The sequence below is a fragment of the Trichoderma harzianum genome (assembly GCF_003025095.1).
Source record: "Trichoderma harzianum CBS 226.95 unplaced genomic scaffold M431scaffold_1, whole genome shotgun sequence".
Lineage (NCBI taxonomy): Eukaryota > Fungi > Ascomycota > Sordariomycetes > Hypocreales > Hypocreaceae > Trichoderma > Trichoderma harzianum.
In genome coordinates, this window is record NW_020209249.1 from 3,566,251 (window position 1) to 3,588,913 (window position 22,663).

Consider the following 22,663-nt stretch of genomic DNA (forward strand, 5'->3'; position numbering starts at 1 on the left):
AACATGGTCTCTCTTTTGCTTACACCTCTCCTTCTTTATGTGGGCTGCATCATCGAAAGTCGAATTATTGAAACTCAATGGGGTTTTAGTCGGATTGTTTCCTTTTGTTGAGCTCTCTATAAAGTTTAAAATCAGCTTAGTAAAATGCCGCTAAGACACGAACTGAGTAAGAGCTTGTTGATCTTATCTTCGATCCGTCTAAGACCCGTGCCTTGGCGGTGACCTCATGCCCTGGCTGTCATGAGATGCGTTGTGCCAGATATTGAAGAGCGGAAAACAAGGCACAAGAACACAATATACACGGGACTATGTCGGCCTTTTCAAATTAATGTTCAAGACTACTGCAGCCTGCATGATGAATTAGATCCTATTAAGAGCAGGGCACGCCCATGGGTAGCATTCGCAAACATATGCAATACTCTATCCATGACTGCAAAGGCAATCTCCTGCCTCTTTTGTGTTAGATGTTCTTACGATACTCAAAAGAAGACCACTCATTAGGTTTGAGACGGCGCACAGGTAAACAGGATAGTCATTGTGTAGCTTAAAAGCCCAACGATATCGCCCTCTTGCCCCAGAATCAGATCAACATTCTCGTCGATCCATCTCATTGTGACCCTACACAACAACACTACGTTCTGATATGTTCTCCCGAGTGAACCACCGACGCTCTGGCGTCCTGACTTTTGGCCTCGTTGCCACTGGTTCTCTTGTTGCTGCAGGGCCCTGCGATATCTACGCATCTGGTGGGACACCATGTGTTGCTGCGCATAGCACCACACGAGCCTTATACGGGGCTTATTCCGGGTCGCTATATCAAGTATCACGCGGTTCTGATGGCGCTACAACGAATATAGCGCCGCTGTCTGCTGGTGGTGTTGCCAATGCCGCTGCTCAAGATTCATTCTGTGCTGGCACGACTTGCCTTATCACCACCATCTATGACCAGTCTGGTCATGGCAATCACCTCACCCAAGCTCCGCCCGGAGGTGCTGCAAGCGGACCTCTGCCTGGTGGTTTTGATAATCTGGCCAGCGCTTTTGCAGCACCGGTTCGGTTGAACGGCCAAAAGGCATATGGTGTCTTCATCGCCCCTACAACTGGATATCGTAACAACGCCGCTAATGGTACGGCCACGGGCGATGGATCAGAGGGCATGTATGCCATCTTTGATGGAACTCACTATAATACGGCTTGCTGCTTTGACTATGGCAACGCCGAGACCAATAGTCGCGACACGGGTAACGGCCATATGGAAGCCATCTACTTTGGCACTGGAGATGGCTCTGGCCGTGGGACTGGTTCTGGCAGTGGTCCATGGATTATGGCAGATCTTGAGAACGGCCTGTTCTCTGGTCTTAGTCCTATCAATAACCCTGCAGACCCGACCATAAACTTTCGGTTTGTCACTGCAATCATCAAGGGTGAGCCAAATCAGTGGGCCATCCGTGGAGGTGATGCTACATCCGGAACACTTTCGACATTCTACAGCGGCGCACGCCCTTCGGGTGGTTATAACCCAATGAGCAAAGAGGGTGCTATTATTCTCGGCACTGGTGGAGATAACAGCGATGGCGCCCAAGGCACGTTCTACGAAGGCGTCATGACCTCTGGCTATCCCTCAGACAGCACCGAGGCCTCGGTTCAGGCCAATATTGTGGCTGCCAAATATGTCTATGACACTTCATTGATGACTAGCGGTCCTGCTCTTACCGTCGGTTCCTCCATCTCACTAAGAGCTACAACTTCTTGCTGTACAACACGCTATATTGCGCATACTGGTGCCACTGTCAACACTCAAGTTGTCTCATCGTCTAGCGCCACTGCCCTTAAGCAACAAGCTAGCTGGACAGTCCGTACAGGTCTCGGAAATAGTGCCTGTTTCTCTTTCGAATCTGTTGATACCCCTGGAAGCTTCATCCGCCACTCCAACTTTCAGCTTATGCTTAATGCCAACGACGGCAGCAAGCTCTTCTCTGAAGACGCCACGTTTTGCCCACAAGCCGGTCTCAACGGCCAGGGCAATTCCTTCCGCTCGTGGAGCTATCCTACCCGCTATTGGCGTCATTTCAATGCATTGCTCTATATCGCGGCCAATGGCGGCGAGCACGATTTTGATTCAACTACATTGTTCAACGACGACGTGAGCTTCGTCGTCAGCGCGAGCTTTGCTTAATTCATCAATACTGTACAGGATTTCTGTAGCATTTGTCTCATTCGCGTCCCTCGCAAGTTGTTTTCTGACTAGCCCGTTTACTGTCATCTACACGGAAAAGAGGAACATTGTATATAGACATAGAGTCCAGCTTGAATATAGTAGACATCAAATAAACTTTGACATATATAAATAACCGCTGTTGTTCGGGCCTTTTTGCGCATGTATTTTGGGTTTTGAGTTTGATCTTGAACCTTCATCGGTCATACTTGGCGGCCCGAGTCTTCGAGGTTTGACTTGGTCGGCTGTGGCTGATCGGGTTGAGCTACGGATTGATTCTGGATTTTGACATAAAGACTGGGGCGTAGCCTTGCGCTGACCTAGCTATGGCAGCTCTACTGACCTTCTTGGTCATATAACCTCCATAAATGACTCTTTGATGATGATTTAATTTTAATTCAGGGACCTTATATCTGTTTAAAGTTACTTCATGATACACAATAAACCATGTTTACAGGGAGTGGCTACTGACAGGCCTAAATGTGTTACGTTCTTAGTCGGTTTACGGAATAGACTGAAAATATGCTACTTTATTGCCCATTATATTTTAATCATCGCAGTGGGAGGGTCAAGCAGTGACTTTAACGAATTCCTTCGTGATCTAGCTGTCTATAAGTCGCCTGCCGTGGAATTTATTGCAAAATATTTTTTTAGAGCACCATCGCAACAGGCGAGCTGAGCTCGGTCGACATCTCTGTGGAACATCTAAACAGCAAGGTCTATGCAGCATCTCGACTACATGGAGTGACCGTTGCCAACATTTTCATGACGGCATGGGCAGTGGTGTTAGATAACTTTGTCAAGAGCTCAGAGGTATGCTTCGGCTATCTTGTATCTGGTCGAGATGTTCCTGTAGAAAGGATCGAAGACGCAGTTGGACTCTACATAAATCTCGTCCCTTGCAAATGCACGATACTGCAAGATAGTTTGCTACAGCAGCTACTCACAGATGTTCACGAAGATTTTGTGAGAAGTTCACCTAACCAGAGCTTCACTCTAACGAGTTCCCCAGGCGGGGAATTCCAAGGGAGATCTCTATTTAATGCTACAATCTCTTTCCAAAGGGACGACTCTTCCAATCAAGAAATAGCTCCAGACAAAACTACCTCTTTGGAGAGATTATGGTCAAGAGATCCTACAGAGGTCAGTTATTCTTTGACGAACATAGGCAAAGATCAGGAAGCGAACATTTTACAGTACGATATTGTGCTAAGTGTCGCTGACAAAGGTGACGCAATGCTGGTATCTCTGTATTTCTACAATGGGAGGATTCCAGAGACTGAAGCTAAAGCTATCGCCATGGTCTTTAGCCATGTTATTGCTTCCATAATTGATGAGCCAGAGCACACGATCCAGCAGGTCTTGCCAAGGTATCATTCATGTTAGTGTAGCTAAGCGTTCAGCGTCTTAAACGAAATCGCATTTTTTCTAATTTATTTCTCCTTTTGCCACTATGCCTATAAAATCGTTGATAGGACTTAACCTCATGAAACCGTGACTGTTACATTGCCCTGAAAGTTCTCACTAGAGTTACCTACGAGCACAGTGAACTCCCCAGGCTCAACAACATACTGCATCTTTCGGTTCCAAAGACCCCAATCTTCCACCGAAAGGTCAATTTTGACAGTTGTAGACTTACCGGCCTTGACAGTGACCTTTTTGAAACCCTTCAGCTGGTAGCGTGGTACCTCAACAGACGCCAGCACGTCCTTGACATAAAGCTGGACAACTTCTGCACCATCTCGCTTCGACGTGTTTGTCACTTTTACAGAGACGGTTACAGTATCAGAAGCGGAAACGCGAGACTTGGAAACTGAAATGTCAGAGAATTTGAATTGGCTGTACGAGAGGCCGTATCCGAATTCGTAAAGTGCCGTTGGGTTCTCAAGAACATACGTGCTACCAAACACAATGGTGCCGTTCTCATACACATGTCCTGGGTTGGGATACGACCGCGCAGAGTTGAGGTAATCGTAATAGATGGGCAGAGTTCCAACATCGTAAGGGAAGCTCACAGAGAGTTTACCGGAAGGATTGACATTGCCGTACAGAACGTCTGCAAGAGCGTAGCCGCCCTGCTCGGACTGATAGAATTGCTGAACAAGAGCAGATGCCTCTTCTGATATCCACGGCTCTGTGATGGGCTTTCCGGAACTGTATACAACGATCGTAGGCTTTCCAGTCCCGATGATGGCCTTGACTAGGCGTGGCATGGCGCCGACAAGGTTCAAGTTGCTCACGTCGATGTGCTCACCGGTAGTCGCGTTGAAGCCACTCCAAAGCTCATTCTGGTCTCGCGACCAGGTCCCGACGACGACGATAGCGACATCCGATGCTTCGGCGGCGGCAATGGCTTCATCAAATCCGGATTCATCGTTGGACCAGCGCTCGCATCCCTTGGCGTAAGTGACTTTGCCTTTGCTGACAGAGTTGATACCATCGAGAGGGGTGACGCCTCGGGTCATTGCAGTGTGAATTACGTAGTCTCCGTACTACCCAGGCATGCATTAGCCAACTATCTTCGAGTGAATCTAAAATCTCAACTTCAAGATACTCACGTTAACATAGCCATGAGCCATGGGACCAATTACAGCGACATTCGCATCCTTTTTCAAAGGTAGAACGTTTTCGTGGTTCTCAAGGAGCACGATACTCTCCGAATCAAGTTGTCGGGCTATTTGCTTGTGCTCTTTGGTGTTGATGTATTTGAAGATGTCTTTGTCAGAAACGCCAGTGAAAGGCTTCTCAAAAAGTCCCAGTGTGAATTTCGCACGAAGCACACGGGAAACGGCAGTATCCAAGACGTTCTCACTCAATTTGCCCGACTCAATCAGGTCAGGGATAGACTCGAAGCTATAATATCCACCACCCATCTCGACATCGTTGCCAGCAGGCAGAGCCTATAACCGTTAGTTTTTTGTATATAGGAAAGCGTAAAGTCTCCAGCGTACCTCTAGAGTGATACAATCGTTATCCTCAATCTCGCAGACATAAAATGCATTGGCAAGGCGAGCAGTGCCACCAGCGTCGGAAGTAACAAAATATTTATAGCCCCATTCACCCCGGAGAATGTCAGTAAGGACATCCGAGTTCGCAACAATTGGGACTCCATCGTATGAATTGTAAGACGACATGATAGAAGTAGCACCACTATCGATAATGGCTCTCTTGAATGGTGGGAGATACAGAGACCTTAGTTCACGTTCACCTCCGTGCACCGGGGAAGTGTTGATACCCTGCTCTGGTGATGCAAAAGCAGCCTTTTGTTAAACAAGCAGCAGTTAGTCGATTTATTTCGGGATCAATTAACAAAGGCCGACGTACGAAATGTTTGATTGTTGCTGAGACACCTTGTTCCTGAAGACCTTTGGCAAAGCTGTACGCCATCTCTCCCGTCCTGACGACACATATTAGTACACGACTCAAAAAAGGTACTATGAGTAAGAAGACGTACAAATAAGGGTCTTCGCTAAAGCATTCCTCCACTCGGCCATATCTTAACTCTCGGGCAAGATCGGCTAGCGGAGCGAAAAGCTGATTGACTCCAAGGGCTAGACTTTCCGTCGCAATGGCCCTCGCCATTTCCTCAACGAGTTCAGGATTAAATGAGCACGCCATGCCAATTGGGGAGTTGAAAATGGTAGCATTCAATCCCAAAAATCCGTGAAGACCTTCGCTCTGGACAAAAGCAGGAATGCCTAAAAGGCGTTAGAAGGTATTCGATCAAGAAATTCCAAATACCAAGTCTGACCTAATTCTGTTTCTTTGGCCAGATAATCCTGTGCCAGCTGAGCAGCCTTCTTAACCGTCGTCATGTTGGTATAATAACCCGTCCAGACCGAGTTGGCTCGGTACTCCATATTCCACTCGAGACCCGTTTTGTTGAACGTGCCGTACGTGAGATCGAGGTAGTTGGACATGTCGCCTTGGATCAATTGAGCCATCTTTTCCTTGACAGACATGCGCTTGAGCAGATCTGATACTCTGTCATCAATTGAAGCGTGAGGATTCTTGTACAGTGACTGATTTGCTGTAGCCTGGCCAACGGCTGCCAGGGCGGCAGTACAGAGGCATATGGACGATTTCATTGTGAACTTGGTGAAGAAGCAAAAGGGCCATCAATCAGAGGTGTAAACTGTGAATCCATGAGTAGAACCTCATGGGCTTGAGTGCAGACTATTTATCATCTTGGGCTCACGGGTAATTGCTGTCACCGCAGCTGGGATGACGAGATGAGTTTAAGTATAGGCATAAGTCTGCACTTTAACGTACACAATCGTAGTCATTTATCCGGAGGGGTTGGTCTTTGTCGGACTTTCCGCGATGGAGCGCTCTATGCTGTTTTTCGTACTATCTGCGCAGCTGTGAGCGATTCTCCAACACCTGGCTTTTGTGGTTAGATCTAGGTTGCGACTTCAGACGAATCACATTGTTCTATTATCCTCAACCGAACAAAGATGGGTATGATGGGTCTAAGAGGAATGGCATGTTCTCAAAGGTGCCGACAGTGTTAACCAAGGTTGTCGAGGATTCTAGCGGAAGAGCGACATCCGTACTGTTTGTATGAGGTTAGTTCTTCGCCGGTAGCTGTATCCGGGGCTCCGCCTTCATTGCCGGCACAGCTAAGAGTGTCCTTGGTTACTGCAAATAGCATAAAAATCGTATGAAGAGTGCCCAGATTCACATCCATAAACATGCTTTAGTTCCAAGTGGCTGGCCAAAAAACATCGTTGTTGGTGGCACATAACCTGCATACCCCGGAGTGATGGTATCCGCTGATTGGCGCGCGTATTTTGTAAGTTGCCGGGTCTTCTTTGATCTTCTGCCTGGGCAATCATTAACGGGATGCAGGATCCAATATGTCGCTCTCTTTCTATGAATGGCTGTGCGTGTAGGAGGTGATCAATATCTGCTTCAGCTAAAGATACATAGCCGTAGCAGCAGGAATTAGAGGGATAGAGCTACAACAACGGAGACTAGGAATGGACATAGAGTCATGGTAGCAAATACTGGAGAAATACAGCTATAGGAACAGCTACCAAGAAAAAATTGTAATAACAGTAGCAGATATTCAAAGAGCCGAATATCTATTACTTACAAGGTAAAATTACATGAAGGCTTCTTTATGCATGCTGTTCCGACACTTGAACCTCACGCAGTCGCTGGGCTGTTGAATAGGTATTCTCTTGATCAGTCCTCTAACTCGTTGCAAATCAAGACAACCGTGTCGCCCCAAAGGGATATTAAAAGTAAAAATTGTTGTATCTTAGGACCATAAGCAGAAGCCTATCTTATATCCCTGAGAATTTCATTCGTCAACTATTCGACCTAGCTTCTCAAATACCTTCGCCTGCCACGGCGGAACACAGCTTGTCGGACTTGAATTTGCCCGGCTTACAGGGCTAGATATAGCTCACCAAGTTTACGACACTGAATATCACGATTGATATTGAATATCGTTCTTCATTGAGAAGAAAAATTGTCAAAAATTGGTTGTTCATGTAAAAAAACAGTATGGGGTGACGTTGTCTTGCATATTATATCCCATCTTTTGATGGTACTCACATGTGAATTTTGGGCACCTCCGCTCGAAGGCGCTACACTGTTTGAGGCTCGTAGCCCAACGGTCATTGCCAGGAACTAGATGGGGAGTACTTAGGCCCCACGCTAAGTTGATGTGCACAAACAGGTATACTATATCCGTTATGCTGCTACGCCACAGTGCGCTAAGTCCATCGTAAAGCGTTATGCTCTAGTTAAATAGATGCAAGTCATATAAATAGCCAGCCACCCCAAACAATTGATGTAGCGAAGAATATTTGTTAATTGACATAGCTGCTCCTCTACAGAGAATCCAATTGACGAACCACAATCACTAGTTCCATCGAGCGTCTGCCGGCGAAACCAGAGATGGCGAATGAAGAGTACTCATCTCAAGGCAACACTGCTGGTAAGCCGCGCTCGAGGCAAAGAACCTTCAAGCCAGCCCCAGTTCTCGAAGTACCAGACATTGAGGAAAACGCGCCGGAGAGAAAACGGATTCTTAATGTGCTAGCACAGCGCAGGTACAGTCAGTGGTACCTCCCGGTGTTGCACCAAACGGCAACGCTGTCAGCTTCCTGTCATTTGCTTACCCGTGAGTTAGGAGAGAAGAAGCGCCTGCGACGACAAAAAGAAAGAAACAATGAAAACGGTCAGGAAAGCAAAGAAAACAACAATGTTATAGGCGAATCACAGAGCAATAATGATAGAGAGATTGAGGCTGAAATCATCTCGACCTCCAGCCATTCTCCAACTGCTGGTGGCTTGAACGGGATTGACCTCGGCTTGTGGACTACGACCATGTTCAACAACAACATGAATAGCAATTCGTCGATGCCATTGTTACTTTCAAATACAATAAATATTCCGAATTTCTCATCTGCATCAATGACAGGGGAAAGCTCTGGAGAGGAGGGTTTCATTTTCAGCAACAGTGAAAGCCTGGATGGAAATTTGACGGATATGATGCCACCAACTTGGGACAGCACTTCTCCATCATCATCGTCGTCGGATGGAAGCTTTGCCGACAGCTATCTCTTACCTGTTCACGAACTTACTCTACTGCGGGCGGTATTGAGAATATCAGAGCGCATTGGCTGCGGCCAACAGCTTTGGAATCTGGAGGCTGTGTCTCCGTTCTCCCAAGGAATCGCTACGCCGAGCGAGCAACTCCCCGCCGCATGGAAGCCCACTGCCTCTCAGATTCTGGTCCCGCATCATCCGATGCTGGATTTCCTGCCGTGGCCGGAAGTTCGTGATAGGGTGATTAACATATTTTCGATGCCGGATGAGATGCGGCCCCCCAATGCGAAGGGCCCGCTTGCCTTGGTCAACTTTGCGTATGACTTTGAGGATAATGCAGAGGGTATTCGCATCTATGGCGGAGATCCGTATGATCCAAATAGCTGGGAGGTGGGCCAGGTGTTTTTTGAACGATGGTGGTTCATATTTGACCGAGATGTCATTGAGAACAGCAACCGCTGGCGCCAATTGAGAGGAGCGCCGCCGCTGGCATTGAAGGGGACACCATCATGAGAGCCGGGCTCGATGCGTCACCTATCCTCCACTCTCTTTTTGAAACAGCGGAGATAAGGCTATGAGAACGAGAGTCCCGGACCTATATCTTTGGCGAAGAGCATGACAGCTCACTCTGCGTGAGACCGAGGAGGATCAGCCAGCTTCGGCCATTTGTAGATGCAGAGACCCGAAGCTAATCCTAGCTAGTATTATCTGCTAACACGGTTGTGAGATATCCTAGCAAGATATAAGACGGCAAACAAGCGGGTGCCTGCATCAGACATGAGGGGATGAGAGAGTAGGCGTGAAGTCAGACAAGGCGCTCAGTGTGTACAACAGTCATGGGATACGTGTCGAGGTATATCACTGCAAATGGACGTAAAATCTCGACCTCGATATCACATACGAGTATTAAATGTATACTATCTTCGATACTAGCAGCGATGAAGCCTGTTCGGTGAATTCTATCGGTGGATTTCGGGGTTGCATCGCGGATTACCTACATGTACTTGGACACACACGCACACCGCTGTGGGCTTACACGGGCCGTTGCCAGCAGGGTTGGTTAGTTGCTTCAAACTACAACGTAGGTATCAGGTTGCGGAATGATTCTCCAAGTAACTTGAAAATAAGCTACCTAGGTTTCACATAGTAGTGCAAATAATCCACCGAGGCAGAAGCAGGTGGCCGGCTACTGTGTATGCAGTGTAGGGGACGGACCAGACAGGCAGACCATGCGAGGATGCGTTGAAGAGATGACGGCCACAGTGTTTATATACACGTGAAACTGTATCTGGGCATGGAATGCTCTCATTTTGACTTTTATTACCTGCGGGAAGCTCTGATAGCACGACCATCTGCCTCGGTGTTGCTTGATTCAGCCTTAAATCTGACAGCTGGACCCTTGATTTCGTCATTGGCAACGCAATTGGAGAAGATTGATCTGGCTTTTGTAGATTTCGAATGTAAATAGGATAGTATTTTAGCACTTCGTAAAAAAGCAAGGAAGGGAAGGGTAACAATAGGTGATGTAGTATCGGAGCACAGTGTGTGATTGATACGGAGTCGTGGAATGAAGTGCGGGTGAGATGCTGTCAGACGGGGAGGAAGTAGAGTGAATGTACCGGGTACCTCCACATGCGACTTTTACGACAGCGGGGGAGGGGTGCTCAACAAATTGATGAATGAGATGAATCACATGGAAACACCTGGATTGACTACAATATGGACTTGTTGATTAGGCTAATCTTTACCTGTAATAGATGCTTGTTTGCTTTGAATTAATTAAAAGAGATTGTTGTTTTTAGTTTCCATCGATTGCTGTCGTTCAAGTTTGTTTGCGGGTACGTTATGCCATCTTGTAATCAATCAATCAATCAATCAATCAGCTCACCATTGAGGGACTCGGAGATATTCCCCATGTGGAACAACAAGACAACGGCGCTATGGATGGTCAGCAAAAAATCCCATGAGGCACTGAATCTGTTTATTGGCCCTGTTTGCCTTTTCTCACCTCTCACAAGGAGTTGTAGTTGCAGAAACATACTTGGTAGATAAGTGATTCATAGGTAGGATTTGATTTATAGATACGAGTACGAGCAGCTGTACCACGTGTAAGCGTTACGCGCTCAACAACTCATTCTTTTGCTCTTTTCTTTGCATCTTTCCATGGATCCCTTTTTTCGCGGCCCAGAGCGTACAGGGTACAGATCCTTGCGCAGCGTTCCAGGCTTCGTGCAGGTATTCCTACGTTAGCACATCTTACATGCGCAACGGACATGCATCTTGCATCCCTGGCCATCATCAGCAAATACTACTTGCCCTCTGTAGATCCTTCTCGAAATTCTGTGTAACCGCTGCGGTCTTTTTTCCCCCATCCATAGAATATCACCTGCAACTGGTATCACTGCATGCGCCCAGGTTGCTCTGCTGCAGAGACACAAAGCGGACACCTGGCGAGTACCCTGCAAGTAGCCTGTACATCGCCATTCCTAACTCGGCGGGCGGTGACCCTCAATTGGCCCAATCACAGCCCCTCCATAATTCGGAGAGCGCCCCAGGTCGCATCTGTCATTCATTGTTCCGCATACAAATTTCGGCCATATTCTTCTTTGACGCCGTTTTACTTTACTTTGTGACTCCCCCCCTCTTTGATTTGTTTGCACCTCTTCCTCTTGCAATCTCTTGATACTCTCCTCTATTTCCCTATTCTCCCTCCTTCACCTCTCATCCTCTCCCGCTTTGTTCTCTCTTGCGAGTGAATCGCTCGAATCCATCCTCGACAGATTTGCGACCCGCACTCGGCGGACTGTCGGCGGCGTTGGACGAAATTAGTCTGGCTTGCGAATAATCGTTACGATCGCTGTCGGTTCGACTTTGCCGCTTCTTTGCAGCATATTTCAGTCGAAGCGGCGCAACCAAACGCTCCATTTCACTCATTTTCGTCCTTTGGCAGTCTCTTGTCTGTGGTGGGTTGATCCGCGTGGCCAGCCTCTGTCGGACTCTGTCCCTGCTAACTCTTCGCTCTCCGATAGCAATAGGAACCTTTGCGCACGAGCAATCAAATTGACTCTTTGCCATTCGCATTGTCAACCTGCTTTTCGTCTCTTGCCCTTTCCTGCTGATCCCGTCAGCATTGTCTTGCTCCTTGCTGCTCGCCCAACATGCATATCAAAAGTTTGGTCGCCGAGACGGAGAAGTCGAAGGCCCCGTCCTTCTCCTTCGAGTATTTCCCTCCGAAAACGGCCCAGGGTGTCCAAAATCTTTACGATCGTATGGACCGCATGAACAACTTTGGACCCAAGTTCATCGACATTACATGGGGTGCCGGTGGTGGCATTGCAGAGCTGACCTGTGAAATGGTTGTTCAAGCTCAGGCTGTCTACGGCCTCGAGACCTGCATGCACCTTACCTGCACAGACATGGGACTTGAAAAGGTCAATGATGCCCTGCAGAAGGCGTACAAGGCTGGATGCACCAACATTCTTGCCCTCCGTGGTGACCCTCCCCGTGACCAAGAATCGTGGACTGCTGCAGATGGGAACTTCCAGTATGCTCGCGATCTAGTCAAGCACATTCGTGACACATATGGCGACCACTTTGACATTGGCGTTGCCGGCTACCCCGAAGGATGCGACGACAACAAGGATGAGGAATCGCTGCTTGACCATCTCAAGGAGAAAGTGGACATGGGAGCTGGTTTCATTGTCACCCAGATGTTCTACGATGCGGACAACTTTATCCGATGGGTTGGCAAGGTCCGCGAACGCGGCATCACCATCCCCATCCTGCCCGGAATCATGCCCATTGCCACGTATGCCAGTTTCCTTCGCCGTGCTAAACACATGCAGTGCAGGGTCCCTCCAGACTGGATGGCCAAGCTCGAGCCAGTCAAGAACGACGATGTGGCCGTGCGTGAAATTGGCAAGACTTTGGTTGCCGAATTGTGCAAGAAGCTTCTTGCCAATGGCATTCACCATCTTCACTTTTACACCATGAACCTTGCTCAGGCCACTCGCATGGTCCTCGACGAGCTTAACTGGACCCCTTCAGCCGAAAATCCTCTCAAGCAGGCCCTTCCCTGGAAGCAGTCCAAAGGCTTTGGCCGACGCGACGAGGACGTGCGCCCCATTTTCTGGCGCAACCGCAACAAGTCCTATGTTATTCGTACTCAGGACTGGGACGAGTTCCCCAACGGTCGATGGGGTGACTCTCGCTCGCCCGCTTTCGGAGAGCTCGACGCCTATGGCATTGGCTTGACTGGCACCAACGAGCAGAACCGCAAGAAATGGGGCGAGCCCGCGTCGATCCAAGATATTGCCAACACGTTTGTCCAGTACCTTGAGAAGAAGCTTGAAACTCTGCCCTGGAGCGAGTCAGGTCTTGCCGCCGAAGCTGATCCCATCAAGGACGACCTCGTGGCTCTCAACAAGAGGGGTCTCCTCACCATCAACTCTCAGCCTGCAGTGGACGGCGCCAAGTCCAACCACCCCGTTCACGGCTGGGGACCTTCAAACGGCTACGTCTACCAAAAGGCCTACCTCGAGCTGCTGATGCCACCTTACCTCTTGGAGGAGATGATCAGCCGCCTTGACGACTTCCCCAACTTGACCTACTATGCCGTTACCAAGAACGGACAGCTCAAGTCCAATGCGCCTTCAGACGGTCCCAACGCCGTTACCTGGGGAGTCTTCCCTGGCAAGGAGATTGTGCAGCCTACCATTGTTGAGTCTGTCAGTTTCCTAGCCTGGAGAGATGAGGCTTTCCGACTGGGTGTCGACTGGGCTCACTGTTTCGATGCCAACACTCCTAGCCGCGCGCTGATTGAGGGAATCATGAATGAGTGGTATCTCGTTAACATTGGTAAGTTTCTTCACGCCTGGTTCTTTCTGCAGTAGACTAACGATATCTAGTGAACAATGATTTCCGCGAGAACAGCACCATTTTCGGGTTCCTTGAAGGCCTTGAGGTCAAGGACCTCGCCGTCCCCGTCACTCCCACGGCTTAATTCGGCTTGATATAGTTTCTCCAAGGGAGGTAAAGACTTGTTGTGGATTAACCAATTCCCATTTTTGGGTATTGCTCTCTTCATCCCAACTAAGACTTTAATCACCTTCCCTTTTCTTTCTATTCTTTTCTTTCACATTCATATTTTATTTTTCTCGTTTTTATCTCGGCGCAGACGACAAAAAGCGGCGTTTCTTTTTGCAACAGAGGCAGTAGCCGGTGTCTTTTTCAACAAAAAGTCCACACCGGTAGCAAAAAATCATGAACAACGGGGTTTTTATTTTAACCCGGGGCGGCGGGCGCAACGGGACATCTGGGTTAAATGGTCGACTTTTCGATCCATTTGGGCATTTTGCTGGTTGTTTTCACAACAGAAAGTGAAAAAAGAAAAAGGAAAAAAAATTGGGCACAGAAAATTGGCATTGGAGCCCCGGTTCGACTTTGGAATTGCATATTATATATCTCAACGATACCCCCCGCCTGCGGACATTTTTTGGGTTTTTTTTTATGGTTATGAGAAGTAGAGATAGAGAGACTGGCATGAGAGGGGAGGGTTGTGAGGGAGGCAGAGAGAGAGAGAGAGAGAGAGAGAGGCTGAAGCATTAGAAAACTGGGATGTTACTGAAAACAAAGTTGTGGGTGAAGTGGCATGATGGGACATACTTACTTCCATGAGCATCTATATAAGTATGTAGTATATACACTACAAGTATATACCTATTCATCATACAATACGTCTGTCTGCCTCTGAGAGTTGATATTGAGGATGAAATATGTCTTACCTACCTATCTCTTTATGGAGGATAGAACATGGCTGGATGAAATGCCTCCTTTTAATGGACGTGAGCAAAACCCTTGCAAACAAGTCTGTAGGCAATGATTCTTGTATATTTGTGCCATCTCATGTATTGCGGCTAGTAAGTTCATTCTTCCCTTAGTTCTGCCAATGGCCGTACATGCATGATTTGTATCCATCTGTTTTGTGTGTATATATCAGTCTCGCACCGAATCTATGCTCTGTTCGCGCCGACTTATCAAATTATTTCTCTTCTCTTCCTACTCCATCCAATTCCCATCACTCAACCCACTCACCCTCCTCCTCACCGACTTCATAGTCCATATCCACCTGTCGTTCCCGCATATGCTCCTCCGGCAGGCCCTCGTCCGCATTTCCCTCTTCATCATTCAACCCGGACATGGCATCTCCATCCTCAACGTCCTCGTTCTTCTTGGAGGACCCCACGGGTGGCAATGGGGTGTTGATCCAGGAGAGTTCGAGCGTTCCGCTAACACCAGGTAGCTCTTTGCCGTGCAAGCTGTAATAAAATTTCTCGGCTGTTTTACGATCTTGGAAAGAGACGTGTGTGACGGAGGCGGTGGTTTCTACAGATTCGAATTCGCCTAGGTTCTACAAGTACAACGAGTTAGTCGAAGATTCTCATACCATGTCCCGCAGACAAGTCGCCGAAAAGCCTGTTGCATCAGGGGGGCTGCGTCAAATTCACTTACCAAGAGGAAATGTCGAAGAGCCTCATCCTTATCCGCGGGAGTAAAATCAACACCAGTGACGGCAAGCTTCCTCGGCCGATTATCCAGTGAGTACTGCGCGTAGGCTGCATGTCTTCCTGCCTGACCCCTAAATGAGCCACGACCTCGAGGAGCAAAACCTCGGTCGCTACCTCGTCCACCACGCCCTCTAAATCCGCGACCTCGCGAGCTGTAACCGCTTCCATCTTCTGCGGCATCCGGGTCGATGCCGAGAATCTTGGCCTCCTGCTCTAACGCCGCCAGCTGAGCACGTAGCATATCTGTTGATGATGAAGACCCCGTAGCTTTAGCATCTGTGGTGGTGCCACTCTTCTCTGCCAGCCTCGCTTTCAGTCTCTCGCTTTCTTCTCTGTGTCTCGCCAGTAGCTCTTGCTGTTGCTTTTCCAACTCTTGTCGCTGTCGCTCTAGATCTGTTCTCTTTGCTTCTCTCTCCTGGTACTGCTTTTGCGCTTCTTCTTGCCTCCGTTGAAATTCTTCCATGTCAATCTCGGGCTCAGCTTCTGCTGGTGCAGCAGATCCATCGCCATCAATTTTAGAGAGCACACCATCTCCATTCCCTGCTGCTGAGGATGGCACTTTGACACCCTCTTCTTTGTACCAAAACACCTTGACAAATCGGTTGTCAAAAATGACTTTTGGCGACCGATATGCAGCATTCGCTGACGCCCACTTGTCATATTTCACAACCGCTAGGTGCTTGTAAGGCTGCATCGAGACCTCAACCACCTCGCCAAATTGTGAAAAGAACGCTCGGACCTCGTTTTCATCGAAATGATCCTCGGGGATATTTTCTACGACAATGGTGCTCTTGGTGCGATCGTTAACAGGACCTTCTGCAGAAAAGGGGGCCCGCGCACCCCCTTTCTTCCCACCGCGGCCTCCGCGACCACCACGACCACCACGACCTCGACCACGGCCCATCATATCCATAGGGAACGAGTAAGGATTTGCGGCATGACCTGACATGCCAAGTACAGCATTGCTAGGATCGTACTCTAGAGAGGAAAGCTCATGTTAGTCTGTATATCTGATATGTCTCGATTCTGAGTTGGTATAATCTCGCGATGCGTACCTTCGATCCCAGAAAACATGGGGGGAACATAAACGGAAGTGTTCCCATGATCATACATGCACTGGTTCCCACGAGAACAGTATCCCTTGGTATCAAAATCTCGACAACGCCCTCTCCGCCGCTGTGAGTTCCTTCCACCGCCAACAGGAGGCATCTGAGCCATGAATTCGGCCATGCCAGGGTACGGAAGTCCCATAGCCTGCATCTGCATGATTGTTTCAAGGGCACTCTTGGGATCAAAGTGCTTCATGCCCGGCATAGAGTCCACAGACACGTAACCGCCCATTGTCGAATCGTCCATCCTCCCATGGTTCGAGCCTCGCCGGGCCTGTTTGTGTCCCCTGCCATACGGTGCCGGTCCCTCGTGATCCATGTCATCTGCAAACCCTCGTTTCCTTGAGCTACCCTGATGCGGCGCACTGCTCTGTACGCCCGAAAACGCAGGAAGAGGAGGAGCTCCAGCGCCAATGGCACCGGTGGCAGGTTTTGGAGGCGGCGGAGCACCTGGTCGATATGACTTGTACGCGATCGCTTGGAAAACATCGTCGAGGAAAGCCTTTGAATCTGAAAGCCAAGGAGGATAAACGAGTCAGCATGCCATGTTTCCCAATTCTCAACTAGACCTCCACCGCCAGCGCGTCTCAAACGAACCTTCGGTCAAAAAGTCGGGAATCTCAGCTTCGCAAAGCTGCCGCACCGACTGGGCATCGCCATCGTGTTTCAGCAAAGCAATGACATAGTCGGCGAGCACATCAGAATCTGCATCGGATCTATGCAAGAAGGAAAGGAGAGGTCAGCATTGGAACAGCAAAGACAGCTATCAAGAGGGAGCATCGCGCGTCCCCAGTTGCGGGCAGACAAACGTGTTTTCGATGCGCTTGACAATCCACGTCTTCAACAGCGGCGCATCTTCCTCCGGGAACAGCATCGTTCGGGTCTGGGAGGGAAAAGGGAAACCAAGTAGAAGAAGCAGAAAAATAATGTTCAATGAATCATGGAGGATATCATAAAATCGTAATTGGAATAAACACGGCGTTGTGCGCAAGAAAAGAAAAGGACAATTGAGCCAAGGGCTCTTCTTTTTCGTTTCTTCTCACGTCTGATGGCAAAGGAAAAAAGAGGTTGGAAGGATGAATTCTGATTTGGCACAAGTTGCAAGGCAAGGCTGCGCCTGACGATGGCCGAGGGAAGGTGCTGCTCAGTGGCTTTTAAAGTGGGGACTAAGCATTTAGCCCGGCAGTTCAGCTCAATCAAAAAAAAAGTTATTGCAAGGTAAGGTACTCAGTTGAGCTTCTGATAAGGTTTAGAAGCTCTTACAATAATGTTGGTTAATTAAGATTATTGCGGTTTGGATAGATGGTTCAACGAAGCTAAAATGTATTTCTATTTGGTTGCTAGACGATCCTGTTCGGAGTCAGATACTATATCTGCATTACAATGCTGTCAGAGCTCTCCTGGGAAAAAATTGGCTGACCTATGGCAATAGACGGGCTGTCTCTTTGAAAAAGAAGGAAAAGAGAAAAAAAAAGAGAAGATACAAGCTCGTACAAAAAAGCAACGACATGTAAGTTTACGCATTAATCACATCACCGAGGATACGTGGAATTATCTTTTGAAAGTTCTCATAAATTTCATTCATCCGACTCCATCGGCATAACTACATGCATGAAAGCCGCCAAGTGAGGCGTCCCTTAATTATGGCCTCAACGAGTATTCCCTTTTTTTTTTCGACGGGGTGGTATTTTTTTTCTTCTTTCGTCACACAACCGCAACCGTCCATCTACCTTTCAGATCAGCAGGGCGGCGAGCCCTCTTGGATACGAGTAGTGGCCCTTAATTTTTGCTACCAGTTGGCTGACGTATTGTGCCCATTTCGACACGAATCGTAATTCTATCGGCAAATAAGGGAGCCGTTTACAGCTTGTCATAGTACTAGAAGATATGTTAACATCGTGTTGTAGAAGAGACGAGACTGGATCATAACTTACGTTCTCAACGCCGGGAACCTCAACCTTGATACCCTTGCGCTTACGCATATCGGTAACAATGGTACCAACCTTGGAGGTGGGGTCGAGAGGAGAGCCACCGGGCAGGACCTGGTAGTGGGAGAAGACGGACTGGGGGAAGGCCTGGCCGGAGGTGGCTTGACGCAGATCAGCGTTGAAGCCGAAGGACTCCAGGACGGGCAGGTAGGCCTTGATGTTGAAGAGAGGAGTTCCGGGACGCTGCTCCTCGTTGAAGACGTGACCACGACGGCGGGTCAGGACACCGTAGACACCACCCATGGCAGTCTCAGGGACCTGGATCTCGACCAAGAAGATAGGCTCCTGCAGAGCAGGCTCAGCCAGCAGAGCAGAGGCGTACAGGACACGACGAGCAGTGGGGATGATCTGACCACCACCACGGTGGATAGCATCAGCGTGCAGGGTAACATCAAGGATGTTGAAGCGGATAGCACGCATAGGCTCCTCAGCAATGGGACCCTCACGGGAAGCCCACTGGAAACCGGAGACGACGGAGTCCTTGATTTCGTTGAGGTACTGGACGGCCTTGGTCTGGTCAACCAGCAAGTTGGCACCAGTGCCATCGGGACCGAAGGTCCAGATCTTTCGGGCATCGGTGACATCCCAGCCGAAGTCGTCAGCCAGAACACGGGCACGAGCCTTGAAATCGTCACGGGGGGCGACCTTGCCGGCCTCGATGGCGTTGGCAAGCTCCTCGTCCATGGGCTCAGCAACCATGTAGAGACGGTTGTGCTTGTTGGGGGACTTAGACAGAGCAGTGATGCTGGACTTGCCCTGGACGGTCTCACGGTACTGGACGACGGGGTCGGAGATGATGAGGGGAACACCAGCGTGGTCGTTCTCAAGATCGTTCAAGCAAATCTCGAGATGCAGCTCACCGGCACCGGCAACAACGTGCTCACCGGACTCGGAGGTGGAGATAAGGACGCAAGGGTCGGACTTGGACAGACGCTTGAGACCCTCGACCAGCTTGGGCAGATCCTGGGCGTTCTTGACCTGGACGGAGCGTCGGACGACGGGGGAGACGGAGAACTTCATGACCTTGAGGTTGTGGGCAGTCTCGCTGGTGGTCAGGGTACCAGACTTGAGCAGGAACTGATCGATACCGACCAGACCGACAATGTTACCGGCAGGCATGTCGTCAATGGGCTCGACCTTGCCGCCCATCATGAGAACGGTACGCTGGATGGCCTTGATGAAGAGATCATCCTTCTTGCCAGGCAGGTAGTTGGGGCCCTGGATGCGGACCTTGAGACCGGAGCGGACAACACCGGAGAAGACACGACCGAAGGCGTAGAATCGGCCCTTGTCGGAGGTGGGAACCATCTTGGAGACGTACAGCATGAGGGGACCCTTGGGGTCGCAGTCACGGATACCAATGGCAGCCTCGTCGTCCATGGGACCCTCGTAGAGGGTCTCGACACGGTAGCGCTGGGCAGTGACGGGAGAGGGGAGGTGGAGGATCATCATCTCCAGCAGGGAGTCAGCAGCGGGCAGGAAAGTGCGCATGACGGCCTTGAGCAGCTGCTTGCCCTCCTTCTGCTTGTCCTCGGGGCTCAGGTTGAGCTGGAGCTTGTCGAGCAGGGTGGCGATCTCGTCCTTCTTGAAGTTCATGACGGCAGCGAAGATCTTGAAGATGGGGTCGAGGATGAACTGGTTGAAGGCACGCTCGAGCTGCTTACCCTCATAGGTGCCGGACTTGGTCCACTTCTTGGTGTGGGGGTTGAAGTAGTTGTCACCCCAGAGACGCTCCATCATCTTGTTCTTGTCAACACCAAACTTCTTGGCGTAACGGACGGCGAACTGGCGGACGGTGAAAGCCCAGCCGTGCAGACCGGAACCGAAGGCAATGGTTCCCTTGTAGGGGTAGACCTGAAGGTCACCGAGGGTCTTGTCGAGGTAGGTGGAGATGATGACGTTGACGGACTCGATGGTACGAGAGAAGGACTGGTACAGGTCCTCCTTGGAGATCTGAAGCTCGAGAAGAGCACGGTCGACCTTGTTGATGATGACAACGGGCTTGATGCGCTCACCAAGAGCCTGTCGGAGCACAGTCTCGGTCTGGACGCAGACACCCTCGACGGTGTCGACGACGACAAGGGCACCGTCAGTGACACGGAGAGCAGCAGTGACTTCGGATGAGAAGTCAACGTGGCCTGGGGAGTCGATCAGGTTGATCAAGAAATCACGGCCGTCGGTCTTCTGGCCAACAATGTCCTTGATGTCCTCCTCATCCTCGAGCTGACCGTACAGGGAGATGGCAGTGGACTTGATGGTAATACCACGCTCCTGCTCGTCGGCACGAGTATCTGTTGCTCGAGCTTCACCAGCCTTTGCGGTGGAAATGATACCAGCCTTGGCCAACAGGGAGTCGGTCAGGGTAGACTTGCCGTGATCGACGTGGGCAATGACGGACATGTTTCGGACATTGGTGGGCTTGTCCATCAACGCCCGGATCTCGTCGACTGTGAAGCTATCATGGTGAAGGCCACGGTCAGCAACGTGGATCTAACAAGTGCTTAACTCCGAGCAAGCAATGGGAAGCTCTCATAGCGGCGAGAGAGTAGCAGCATGTGTGTGTGTGTGGGTTGAACGGGCAGAAAAAAAAATTGGAAAAAAAAAATTCGCCGGCAGCGGCAGTGTTGTGAGCCCCTCCAGACAGGCAGGAGGGGGATGCTTCACCACGCAAGCCAAAGGCCATTGTCGAGAAGCATGAGGGAAGTGGACGATGATGAAGCTCAGAGCTAAATAGGACAGACGCAGCAGAATCAACTTACTTCACCATCTTGGCGGTATTGAGGCTCGGAGCCTGCTAAAAAAACTTGAATGTGGTTTTTTTGGGTGTGTAGGAGGGAAGAAAGGAAGAAAAGAGCAAAGCGGGGTTGAAGAATTTGACCCCGCGCTTTATGCTCAAGCGAACTAAATGTTGCTACTGCTGCGTAAGCACAAGCTTGTGCCTAGAGGGAGCGAATAGCAAGAGGAAGACACCTGAGTGATGGAGAGGAACAGCGAATCGATCACTGCTGCTCTGCAAGAAGTGTCGGGTTTGATGGGGAAAAAGAGGAAGAGGGTGGGTTGGGATTTAAGAAGGGGGAGGGAGGAAAATATTTGGTGCGAGGAAAGCAGAAGCAGAATGGGCGCTTGCGACTCGTAAGGTTTAGGTGAGGCATGACTAGCACGGGCAGCTTGGGCTTAGCGGGCGTTTTACTGGACAGCTGTGAGTATGAATCCACCCGGCGAGAAAAAAGAGGGAAAAAAAAAAGAGGATCAATCAAGTGCGCAGCAAAGAGAAAAAATAAAAAAAAATAAAAAAATAAATAAATAAAATAAAATTGGTCCCCAGTACAGGGTCACTACTGCGGACGAATTTTTTCTCTTTGCCTCTGGTGGGGAGACGAAAGCACGAGGTGGTAACATGCCATGGCACGATTGGAGTGTCCGAGTGGGCACAGCAACAAGCGGGCATCGATGAAATCCAGAGTGAGCGTCATTGCTCAGGCCAGAACTGCTCCATCAGGGCTAGGGCCACAGCTGCGAGTGGCGCCGCTAGGCTAGTAAGAGCTGCTTGTCAATCAGAAACTGGATGCAAAATTGGAAAAGAAAAAAAATTCCAAGGCTCAGAGTGGAGGGCAGAAGCCCTCACGGTGATACGGTCTAAAGCCCGTCTCGTTCGATGGCCTGGGCTGGAAGCGGAAGCTGAGAGGAGGCCCAACGGGCTTATCGACGCATTGTGCACTGCCGCTGCTGTCAATTGACGCTGTTGCCGTGACAATTACCCATTCTCTCAGCAGGTGGTAGCAAAATAGTTACCGCTAGAAGTGATCTATGTACGAGTACGGAGTATTCGACGCTATTAATCAGCACCAGTACTCTCCTCAGATGTTCTCTCCATTGAACAACTAGATACTTCTACTTCTCCCATCCAGCATCTCAAGTCTTCGTATCTCTACCTAATACTGCACCTCGTATCACCTGCATCTCCAACTCGCCACCAGCGTTTGTCATCCATCTCCTCTATCACCGGATAGCAAAAAAAAAAATCTCACACAACTTGCTTTGCAACAAATCGATCCGCAGCAAAATGGAGGGGCTCAGAGGAGGGGCAAAGTGGGGCGCTGCATGCTCATGCTGTCAGCCGTGACTCTCTGATTGGCCGCTTTGCTCACACCGCCCAATCCGGAATGGTACACTCTATCTCGTACCCAAGAGCTCCATTTGGGAACTTTGAAGCTTCCCACT

The 22,663-nt window shown here is 49.5% G+C and overlaps 7 protein-coding genes across 7 annotated transcripts; 4 read left to right on the plus strand and 3 right to left on the minus strand.

The window, feature by feature from the left end:
• Positions 1 to 514: 514 nt before the first annotated feature.
• Positions 515 to 2,364, plus strand: M431DRAFT_503269 (carbohydrate-binding module family 42 protein). Its single transcript, XM_024918284.1, has one exon. It carries the CDS (start codon positions 644 to 646, stop codon positions 2,174 to 2,176), a length of 1,533 nt encoding a protein of 510 aa, XP_024780800.1. The 5' UTR covers positions 515 to 643; the 3' UTR covers positions 2,177 to 2,364.
• Positions 2,365 to 2,980: 616 nt separating this feature from the next.
• On the plus strand, positions 2,981 to 3,601 carry M431DRAFT_477510 (hypothetical protein; the record flags this gene model as incomplete). The annotated part of the gene is made up of 1 exon (XM_024915571.1): positions 2,981 to 3,601. One exon carries the CDS (start codon positions 2,981 to 2,983, stop codon positions 3,599 to 3,601), a length of 621 nt encoding a protein of 206 aa, XP_024780801.1.
• Positions 3,540 to 6,445, minus strand: M431DRAFT_105252 (glycoside hydrolase family 3 protein). The gene is made up of 6 exons (XM_024911572.1): positions 5,967 to 6,445; positions 5,670 to 5,913; positions 5,540 to 5,612; positions 5,167 to 5,475; positions 4,774 to 5,115; positions 3,540 to 4,707 (listed from the first exon to the last, which is right to left on the minus strand). Exons 1-6 carry the CDS (start codon positions 6,301 to 6,303, stop codon positions 3,700 to 3,702), a joined length of 2,313 nt encoding a protein of 770 aa, XP_024780802.1. The 5' UTR covers positions 6,304 to 6,445; the 3' UTR covers positions 3,540 to 3,699.
• A 1,680-nt stretch (positions 6,446 to 8,125) lies between these two features.
• Positions 8,126 to 9,292, plus strand: M431DRAFT_72880 (hypothetical protein; the record flags this gene model as incomplete). Its single annotated transcript, XM_024922079.1, has 2 exons — positions 8,126 to 8,285; positions 8,361 to 9,292. The coding sequence occupies 2 exons, from the start codon at positions 8,126 to 8,128 to the stop codon at positions 9,290 to 9,292; spliced, it is 1,092 nt and encodes a 363-aa protein (XP_024780803.1).
• A 2,645-nt stretch (positions 9,293 to 11,937) lies between these two features.
• On the plus strand, positions 11,938 to 13,781 carry M431DRAFT_477513 (hypothetical protein; the record flags this gene model as incomplete). The annotated part of the gene is made up of 2 exons (XM_024915572.1): positions 11,938 to 13,636; positions 13,687 to 13,781. 2 exons carry the CDS (start codon positions 11,938 to 11,940, stop codon positions 13,779 to 13,781), a joined length of 1,794 nt encoding a protein of 597 aa, XP_024780804.1.
• An 870-nt stretch (positions 13,782 to 14,651) lies between these two features.
• M431DRAFT_132488 (hypothetical protein) lies at positions 14,652 to 17,528 on the minus strand. The gene is made up of 5 exons (XM_024912481.1): positions 17,264 to 17,528; positions 17,052 to 17,170; positions 16,401 to 16,964; positions 15,290 to 16,323; positions 14,652 to 15,188 (listed from the first exon to the last, which is right to left on the minus strand). The coding sequence occupies exons 1-5, from the start codon at positions 17,326 to 17,328 to the stop codon at positions 14,856 to 14,858; spliced, it is 2,115 nt and encodes a 704-aa protein (XP_024780805.1). The 5' UTR covers positions 17,329 to 17,528; the 3' UTR covers positions 14,652 to 14,855.
• A 545-nt stretch (positions 17,529 to 18,073) lies between these two features.
• M431DRAFT_503276 (hypothetical protein) lies at positions 18,074 to 21,705 on the minus strand. The gene is made up of 3 exons (XM_024918285.1): positions 21,202 to 21,705; positions 18,389 to 20,897; positions 18,074 to 18,332 (listed from the first exon to the last, which is right to left on the minus strand). Exons 1-3 carry the CDS (start codon positions 21,207 to 21,209, stop codon positions 18,315 to 18,317), a joined length of 2,535 nt encoding a protein of 844 aa, XP_024780806.1. The 5' UTR covers positions 21,210 to 21,705; the 3' UTR covers positions 18,074 to 18,314.
• Between the last annotated feature and the right edge of the window lie 958 nt (positions 21,706 to 22,663).

Coding starts and splice junctions, on each gene's coding strand:
- M431DRAFT_105252 (XM_024911572.1), bottom strand. CDS start 6,303: ATGAAATCGTCCATATGCCTCTGTACTGCCGCCCTGGCAGCCGTTGGC. Junction 5,476..5,539: donor CAGCAACAATCAAACATTTC/GTACGTCGGCCT, acceptor GTTTAACAAAAG/GCTGCTTTTGCATCACCAGA. Junction 4,708..4,773: donor TGGCTCATGGCTATGTTAAC/GTGAGTATCTTG, acceptor ATGCCTGGGTAG/TACGGAGACTACGTAATTCA.
- M431DRAFT_503269 (XM_024918284.1), top strand. CDS start 644: ATGTTCTCCCGAGTGAACCACCGACGCTCTGGCGTCCTGACTTTTGGC.
- M431DRAFT_132488 (XM_024912481.1), bottom strand. CDS start 17,328: ATGCTGTTCCCGGAGGAAGATGCGCCGCTGTTGAAGACGTGGATTGTC. Junction 17,171..17,263: donor GTCAAGCGCATCGAAAACAC/GTTTGTCTGCCC, acceptor CTTCTTGCATAG/ATCCGATGCAGATTCTGATG. Junction 16,324..16,400: donor CATGTTTTCTGGGATCGAAG/GTACGCATCGCG, acceptor TTTCCTCTCTAG/AGTACGATCCTAGCAATGCT.